The sequence below is a fragment of the Vigna umbellata genome, chromosome 5 (genome assembly GCF_029865625.1).
Source record: "Vigna umbellata cultivar VRB3 chromosome 5, Vumbellata_1.0, whole genome shotgun sequence".
Classification (NCBI taxonomy): Eukaryota; Viridiplantae; Streptophyta; class Magnoliopsida; order Fabales; family Fabaceae; genus Vigna; species Vigna umbellata.
Window position 1 is genome coordinate 5,463,500 of NC_142169.1, and position 9,859 is coordinate 5,473,358.

Sequence of the window (9,859 nt, forward strand, 5' to 3'; positions counted from 1 at the left end):
TTAATCAAATATTAAATAAATTAAATAAAATTGAGATTAATGAAAATTACATGAAATAAAAATTTAAGTTAATATAAGATTGATGGTATGAAATCCATCAAATAGATCCAAAGAAAATCCCTTCGAAATGATTGGAGTATAATCATAGTGAACAAATTTTTGTGTTAGTTTTATTGGATAAAATAAGGGTATGTTATTTGAGGCTAACAATATATAAAATAACAATGTCAATAAATATTAAAATAAATAAAAATTAATGGAAACAACAACTAAAATAAATGTAAATAAAAGTAAGATTGGTGGTAATATCAAATTCATCCGGTGGACCCAGCGAAAACCCCTTCGCATTGATTGGACCGTAACTATGATGAATACGCTTTTGTGTCAAAGTTTCATTGGTTTAGAGAACTTGAGTTCACAACACACCAACCCTAACAAGGTATGTTTTTAGGGGGGCAATCATCTATAAAAGAGTAAAAGCCTCACCATTTCCTTGTCACCTTTCTCTTCCTTCTACCACCTATTCTTTTCTTTCTTCACATATATTAGAGAAGTGATTCTATGGAACACAATTGAAAACCTCTAAACCAAGGTTATCACTATGAATAATAAGAGAAACAAGCAAAAGCTTCGTCAAAATGCACCCAAAGGTTAGTTTTTTTTTCTTTACTTAATTACTGTCTAATTTTTTCGATAATGATCAACCATTGAAATTTCGGTCATAATGTCCCTAAATTTTTTGTTTAGGGGTATGAGATATGTGTATTCTCAATTTTTTATAAAGTTAAAAACAATGGTGAAATTTAAATCATGATTGCATTTTAAAACATTAAATTATGTTATCAATTTTCCAAATCATTTAAAGATCTATTCTATATATGTGGATTTTTTTAAATCCTTGGCTTTCATTACTTATGGCAGTTGTTGGGTTATTTTTTGTTTACCTTCTCTTCTCTTACATGTTTTTGTAGGTCTTACAAGTCAATTAGGGATTGAAGACGATGATGAAGTGTATGTTAGTCCAATTTTTATTACCTATTTCCTATTTTATTAAATTTAATTTCCCATTTTGATTTAACTTTATTTTTAATTTTTTTGCTCTATGAACTTTTTTTATCGGTCTGAACTTGATTAATTATACCATAATTAATTGTGTTATTGTTTTACAATTTGTGTCAATATATGCTCAAAAATCTTAATAAAGGTTTAATATTTTAATCATAAATGGAGTAATGGTAATTAAATAATGTTTTTGTTTCTTGAAATAATCCTAATTGAAATATTTGTCTCCTATACCATAATTGTGCAGTTTTAGTTTCTTGAATTGTAAATCAAATCTTCAATTTTTTTTATCAACAATAAATAATAGATATAATAGGAAAACACTTGGATTAACATTTTACAAAAAGACATTAGTAAAAAATTGCATTTTTAACTCGCACATTATACTTCAATTTTTCTGGAACCGAAGCGTATCAAAACGCGATGACAGTCTCGTAATTTGAAAAACACTATATGCCTCGGTTGTTAAGCAACCTGTGTCTAAAGAGAATACTATCTCGGTTGACAGGGTGAACCGAGGCATAAACCTCACATGGAAAAGATACTGCCTTGGTTAGCAGATGGACCGAGGCATATAAGCCTTTCTAATGGGACTTAAAGCCAATAAAACCTAGTCTCTCAGTAGTGAAAGAGGAAACTTTTCCCCAAAAACCAAGCACCTCTCCTCTTCTCCTTTTTCTCGAAGATGTGCGATGGTGGTGAGAGCCTGCGACGGTGCGGCGAGAGAGCCCGCGACGGTACGGCGAGAGAACAGCGACGATGCTACGATGGTGGATGCGATGGTAGAAACTCTTTTCTCATGGAGTGGCGAGGACGCGACGACGACGGCGTGGTGGTGGTTAGATGTTAGATCTGCGTTTTTGGTTTTTGGTTCTGTTTCTCTACAGGTGGATGGCGAAATGGATAGTGTTTGCAGTTTGGTTATACATCTTAGTTTGCTCTACGGGGCTTCTGATTGCTCACTGGGAAAGAAGAGAGTGAAAGAAGGGAGCATCTTGATGGCAACAGTGGAGTGGTTGAAGCGTCCCCAGTAAACATTGCTTCAATCTCCGCCGAACTTCAACCTCAGCGGCTTGGATCTCCTCCGCCGTATACTCGCGGAAGGTGCAGCGCGTGTCGGCGAGCCTAGCCGCCATTCCAATTGCGTCCTTCTGCTTGCAGAACTCGATCCTTCGGTTAAGCACGTCTCTCTAGTGCCTAAGCTCCTCGATCTCTCTCACCATCTTTGTTCTCTCCCCTACCACCCTCTCGAGCTACGTCTCCGCCGCATCTTGGCCAACGTCCATATTTGAAGCCTATTGGAGAGCTCCGATTGCACCTCCATTAGGGAACTGAGCTCTCTCTCTGCTTCCTATTTCCCCCTTCTTAGATTGGAGCAATCATTTGAGTTTGTCAAAAGTAATTTTGACCCCACTTGTGTAAAAACATGGATGAAATAAAATTGCACTGCTTGAGATTAAAAAAGAGAGAGAAGTTTAAGGCATAAAGAGAAGGAAAAGAGAAAGCAAAAAAGCATATAAAACATAACAGAACGAGGAACCAGTGATCTCGGTTGAGATTAAAAAAATTAAAAAACTCTACTGCCTCGGTTGTCTGTGAACTGAGGCAGAATCTGAACCCTTTTGACTCGGATCAGAACCGAGGCAAAAAGCCTACCCCTTTTTACCTCGTCTGTATATGCTTCGATTACGGAACCGGTGTCTATAAGTAAAAATAACCGGTGTTGTTTCCCTGGACTACACTAGTGAGATGATTCAACCCTCTTAAAAAAAATTCCTATGAATGTTTGAAGATATTGATGATAAGAGAAACAAACCAAAAGATAAGAGAATAACACAATAATCTAAAGCGTTAATATCACACATTGTCTTGTTGTGTTCTTTTACACCAAAATTCAGCACCTGTTGTAAAATTGCCTAAACTCTCTTTCAAAAAAGATATAGGCTGAGAACTTCACTTGTATTTTGATATTATGTTTGTATCTTGCAAAGTTACTCTATTGATCTTATTTTGGTTTTGTTATAATATATTATTATTATATTGCAAAATATGAAAACGTTGTTGCAACGTTAGTATTTGGCAACGTTAAAATCCATTTCATAATTGCCAACGTTAACTTTTTAATAACAACGTTCAAATAGTTAATTGGTGCAACGTTAACATTTTAATGGTTTTTAATTTCTTTTAATTATTTGATTCTTTCCTAGCTCTATAAATAGAGAACTCTTCCTTCATTTCAAGACACACCAAATTCAGTCTTTCTCATTCTTTTCTTTTATGAATTTCATTCTTTAGCTCTTTCTCTCTTCTAAAAATATTCTGGTTTATTCTTATACTCTGTTTAGAGTTCCTTGCTAGTTCTGAGATCCTTAGACATTCTGAGAAGTTCCTGTTGTATCCTGGGGGACTTGCGCAACACACCGCGGATAAGTCCTTATAAGTCCTTAAGGACAGTGACTCTACACGCCTCAGGAAATACTATTTTGTCAGCTTTTTCCAACAATCTTAAGGACTTATGGATGACATCAACAACATGCCTTCAGAGAGCCAAACCATTGCTTCCGGAACCCAGACGGTCTTCGCAAAATCTCTTCCGAACGTGTCAAAAATCGAGATTTTCTCTGGACAGAACTTCCGACGCTGGCAAGAACGCGTTTCCACCCTTTTAGACATGTATGGAGTTGTTGCTGCTCTTTCATCTCCGAAGCCCGACTCCACTATTCCTTCAAACTCAAAACTAGTTGAAGAGTGGACTTACGCGAACAAGGTATGCCGACACACTCTGCTTAGTGCACTTTCTAATGATTTGTTCGATGTGTATTGTTCGTACAAGGAAGCAAAGGACATTTGGGACTCGTTGATTCTCAAATACACTGCCGAAGATGTCGTCAGACAAAGATTCGTCATAGGAAATTACTACCGTTGGGAAATGATTGAAGACAAGGACATAAAAACTCAAATCAATGAATACCACAAGTTGCTCGAAGACATCAAAGCAGAAAACATTCTACTACCGGATGAATTTGTTTCAGAACTTCTGATCGAGAAATTGCCGCCATCCTGGACAGATTACAAACAACAATTGAAACACAGGCACAAGAAAATGTCTCTACCAGAACTCATTACACACATAATAATTGAAGATACCAACAGGAAGGAGTCTGCTACTACAAGGGCCAAAGCTTTATCTGGAGAAGTAAAACCTGCTCCAAAAAGGTACGAATACAAACCTGATCACAAAAAAAAAAAAAAATTTCTTAAATCTCGTCCCCATGAATCTAAACCCACCTTTAAAAAGAAAGGAAATTGCTTCGTATGTGGGAAGCCAGGCCATCATGCACCACAGTGCAGACGTAGAGCGAGAAACGACAATCCTCCTAGGGCCAATATAGCCGAAGGAGATGAAATTACTGTTGCGGTCGTTTCTCAAGTGAATCTGATGACCAATGTGAGCAAGTGGGTAGTAGAAAAATTATTGCCTCTTGTTTCTTTTTATGTTATCATTATTAATGAATTTAATATATGTTTTCAAGCTACAAGAAAAAACTATAATTAAAAAAAATGTATCAATTTTGACGTCTCTGAGTTTTCCTAATGTCCTAACTTTTGTTTTTTTATAGGTTGTATCCTTTAGACCTGGCAGACCTACGAAAGGATGTCGAATGCCCAATTTGCCTTGGTATGTATAAACATTATTTTTAGAGAATGGAAATATAATGGAAGCAAGGTTTTGTTGAAACATAATTGTTTTAGAATAAAATAAGGCAATTGTGATATTTTTTTTAACAAGATAAATGTGATAACATGGTATATTATGATAAATCCATGCTATCTTTTAATGAGCAACAAATTTTGATAAAAAAAGAAAAAACAAACTTAACTAAATGTCTTTGGTGGCTTTCGATGAAGCTAATCATGAAAATTAATGTATAAAATTTCATGTTATGATAAGCTTTTTGTCAACATTTCACTTTTCCATTCCCTTTATTTTCACATCTTTATTGTCTTACAATGATGCCAGTTCAAGAAGTGTTCATGATTCAGAGACAAAACATTAGTGTGTAGGATCAAAAAGGCTATTTATAACCTAAAACAAAAACAAGCTGCTAATAATGTTTCATAGGTTTCAGTCTACTGCAATTTAATTTTAATGCCAACAAATCCACATCATTTTAATATAATGTAGTGGAATTTTTATTGTTACTAATTCAAACCTTAATCACTTTGTTCAATATTCAATATTTTTCTTGATTGATAATTGAGACTACACATTCTACTATAGATTTAAAGACATCAAATTTATCTTTCATTTGCTCCTCACTATATTAAGATCTAAACTGTGAGTGATCTACCCTAACTAAGTTAGCTTGGACTATTAGAGATAAATGTTCTCCCTTTTTGAGATTTTTCTTTTCTTTTCTTTCTCCTCCTAACATTATGATATATATTTTTACACATATTATTTTACATTTATTTGTTATTATCCGTTTTTATTTTTTATTTTTTTTATTTTTTTTATTTGAAAAACTATAAAAGTTTAGTCTATGACTATTTTACCTTTGTAACGTGTCAAATAAAAGTAATATATGTCATCCTATCATTACTCTATATTATATTTGTCTTAAAATAAACTTGACAGACATAGTTTATTACATTTTTCTTAATTTTTATTATCTCTTTTATTTTGAAAAAAAATATAATTTGTTTTATGACTATTTCACCTTTCTAATATATATAAAATGAATGTAAATGTATCTCAATTACAATTACTTTATATAAACCAAAGTTTTTTTAATTGGCAATAAGAATTGAATAAACAGATAAGTAATTTGAATACTTCAACTTTTTTACATTTGACTCATATTCCTTGGTCTGGACTTTTAATCCTAACATTAGTTGGTGTAATTGTACCCTATGTTGAATTCTCTTTTAGTCTCTTATATGAAACATCTTCATCTTTCTTAGAACAAAGTCATTTGATCCGATTAAAGATTATGATTATGATTTTTAAGATCATTTTCTTCATCCTGCCATTCCTGTAAACCAGCACACAGCTAATAAACAAAATGCAACAGGGTCTAACGGATCTTTATCTCATACATTAGCTAAATTTTCAATATTCTTTCTTAAATGAGTAGTTCAGACTTTCTTAATCTAACTTGTTTTGTTCTTCAGTTTTCTTACCCTCAAAACCTGAAGCGCATATTTTTAACTGAGCACTTCCAAATATAAAAACCTATTGTAAAAAGTCTAGTTCTAAACCCATATAAATCTAAATATAATTTAATTAACTTACTGTAAAATGTCTTATTTATTTGGTAAAATCTCTAAAGCATAATAACACCACTCACCTGGAATTTGATTTCTTGGCTAAGTTTCAGTGCACAAGATTTGTAGAACTCCATAAAAAATATTTATGCATGTACGAAACACACAGAAGAGATACTTAAAACTACGAATATTTTAAATTACAATTTCTTAAAGCATGATAGGGATACATGGATGTATAATCTAACTTGTTATGCTCTTCTCTATTTTGATGGTGGTCGTATATGTGTAGGGATCATTCGAAATACAAGAATGGTCATGGAATGCATGCATCGCTTTTGCAAGGAGTGCATAGAGAAATCCTTTCGCCTCGGGTTTATCCTCAAACAACCACCATTTTTGTTTAGATATAAACTGGGATGACTGTGCATTTTTTCAAACTTTGTTCTTTTTTTTTTTCATTTATATGATTTTCAAAACAATGGAATGGTTTTGTTGCAGTAACAATGAATGCCCTGCTTGTCGTACTCATTGTTCAAGCCGAAGATCGCTAAGGGAAGACATCGTCTTTGATGAAGTGATTTCTATCGTTTTTCCAAACATTGATGAATACGAGAAAAAGGTAATAATATCCATATGTTTTGCACATTGGCTTGTTTTTCATTTTTCAAAATGGAAAAAACTCATTAGAATGTTTTTGACCCAGGAAATAGCTTTTTCGGATGATGCAAAGAATAATATAAAGGTGAGATTTATACGTTAATTTTCCTTAATTTTGTTTTTCATATACTAATCCTCTGAAGTGCTTTAGTTAATGCACAACTAGTCAACCTAGACTTGTATTTAGTTATGTGGGTATGCACACTGAAATAAACTCTTTTTTCTTAGTTAATAACTCTAACAATTTTATAATTTCTTATAAACTTTAACCAATATAAGAGATTGAGTTAGGAAGAATATAGTCACCAATGTCTCATTTGATTTGTAAATATCCCAATGCCCCCACATGGTCACATGTTCCCTCAAACTCTTAGAAAGCCTTTAATTATTTTATCCTAGACGTATCAACTAGTGATAAGACAGTTTTGTAAATCATAATTTTACAAGATTGAATTAGAGTTAAAATTTACTCCTTAACAATTATTCATAATTCCTTTAATATTTTTATCAATTTTAAAATTGATTAAGAGACTAACATGATGTCCACGAGACCTTTTACTTGTGTCTGTAATTGTGACAATTGAGGTGTTTTTGTGATTTGGAAGTCAATGCAAGAAGCGTATGGCCAGACTCTTGAACGACAAAATGAGGCACTGAGAAAGAAGGCTGCTGCTGCTGCAGTTTCTGGGTCAAAAGATAAATACTCAAGGAGTGGAACTCAGACACTGAGAAGAAGTGCAAGAAATGCAAGTGCATTTTCAGAATCTAGTTCTAGCAGGGACATGACATTGCCTCCTATTGCTGAAGAGAGAGAGACACAAGTCATACCTGTCAGAGACTTTGCTGATTTACAGATACACCCACAAAGCTCTCAGCATGAGACTAATGCAAGAACAGTTGCAGGTGGAACAATTCAAAGTCTCATTGCCTCATCTGATAAACTTGTATGGGGGCGATTTGGCCCCAGGAGTCACACCAACAGCAATGCTAGGCATGTCGCTGCTTTGAGGAGCAATCGCTTGGAGAGATTCATTAATCATCTGCAAAACTCCAATCAAAATGATGATGAGGTACTTTCTTTCTTTAAACCTTTATGTACCTCTCTATTTTCTTAATTATTAATATATAAACTTACAATGAGTAACGAGGAATAATGGTAACATGAAACACTTTTATATTCATTTGAAGGATAAAATGGATACAAAAGTGTAAACTTTTGTATTTTAAAAAAAATAGTGAGTAAAAAATAAGAAAGAATAGTATTAAATAAATGTAAAAAATTTAAATGTGTCAAAGAATCAATTTTCATTTACAATCTATAGTTTAAGGATTTCATAAATAGTTTTTTTCCACTATTTATTAATGAAATTGTCATTTTATTATTTCCATGATAGGGTTGGACAAGAAAACCCTTATAAATGCATGCATGCAGACCTTTAGTTATTTAGGATTCAGGTGTTCCAATTTGGACAAGGGTTTGAGTGTTAATTGGCTGATTTCTGTTAAAATCTCCTTAAAACTTAGGTATAAACTATACAAAACAATTAAATTAACATCTTATTGTACATATTATATATGTGGATATAAGCCTTCTGTTGAACAGCAGGTCAAAAGCATGTTATCATCTCTTCTCCATATTCATTTCTATTTTCACTATTCTGATTATCAGTTTTCAAACTACAACAATTAATCTTACATATACAATGATTTTTAAACCTAATTTCAGCTGGACATCTATATCAAACTTGTCTCTTTTGAGGAAGAAAGAGTGCCAAATTTGGCAAGGCCATACCTTAACTGCAGACCTACTCTCTCAATCGACCAACTTTGCCAGGTTTTTCTCTTCCCATCTCATGAAACCTTTTATTTTAGTATATGTATTTTTGGTGCTAACGTTGTTGTTCTGTCCGCAGTATGTTGCCATTGAAACCTTGCTGCAAACTGAAGAAATTGAATTCTACGTGGTGAAGGGGTGTGAACCTGGCTTTGTAAGCGGTCGTGAAAAATTTGTTGCAGACAAATATGAGACTCAATTTCTTGAGAGAGGGGATCAAACTTTGGCTGAAATCATACCAAACAATCTCAGCCTTGGCCATCTGGTAATAGATTTACTCTTTAAAACTTGAACATGTTACTACACACGTTAAATTAAAACAAATAAACCATAGCTTTTACGAATTTTAATAATTGTCGCTTTTTGTCTATGTTTTCAGGTCTTAGCTTACAAGAGGAAGAAGTGGAACTTGAATGAAGTGTTGCCCTGCTCTGGTTCTGAATGATGAGTTTCTTACCTAAACTATGATGCGTTGAATAAATAATATACTATTAAAGCATGAAAACTTTCAATTATGCTATTTATGACTCTCTTTCTGGAAGCACAAAGAACTTGACTTTACAATGCTTATAATAAGGTACCCTGTGTATCAGTCATGTTATGAACATGAAACCATTACAGTTTGTTAAATGTTGGTATTATCTGACATTGGATACATATTTCATTGTCTCTTTTCTATTTTTCTTTCTTGGTTGGTAAATTTATACTCCACATATATGTAGGAATTGTTTAGATAACTTTCTCCATGAATTATATATTGAAAATAAATGTAAGAAATTTTGAATTGAAGTTTTTTTTTATAAGTTAAAATTATTTTATGGATAAACTCATTTGTATATAATTTTTTCAAAATTTGATTTTGGACTTGTATACATAACTTAATTTTAGATTACACAAAAAAAAAGTGTTTTTAATTCTAAAAGGCCTTTTATTAGTTTGATACAATAGGTTGAATTTTCCTTATGTGAAAATCACGTAAAAAATGTTTTTAGGTTAAAAAAAATTACATATTTATTCCTCTAAAATAACAATTTT

The 9,859-nt window shown here is 32.8% G+C and overlaps 1 protein-coding gene across 2 annotated transcripts; it reads left to right on the forward strand.

Annotated features, from left to right (window-relative positions):
- Positions 1-517: 517 nt before the first annotated feature.
- LOC148197575 (putative E3 ubiquitin-protein ligase RING1b) lies at positions 518-9,431 on the forward strand. Of its 2 annotated transcripts, XM_088091963.1 has the most exons (11): positions 560-650; positions 972-1,011; positions 3,408-4,278; positions 4,683-4,741; positions 6,623-6,704; positions 6,832-6,952; positions 7,037-7,075; positions 7,596-8,060; positions 8,717-8,824; positions 8,904-9,089; positions 9,204-9,431. In XM_088091963.1, the coding sequence occupies exons 3-11, from the start codon at positions 3,578-3,580 to the stop codon at positions 9,267-9,269; spliced, it is 1,827 nt and encodes a 608-aa protein (XP_087948089.1). In that variant the 5' UTR covers positions 560-650; positions 972-1,011; positions 3,408-3,577; the 3' UTR covers positions 9,270-9,431. The 2 variants fall into 2 exon arrangements, with proteins under 2 accessions (XP_087948090.1, XP_087948089.1); XM_088091964.1 differs by lacking the exon at positions 3,408-4,278 and having other exon boundaries at positions 518-650.
- Positions 9,432-9,859: the final 428 nt, after the last annotated feature.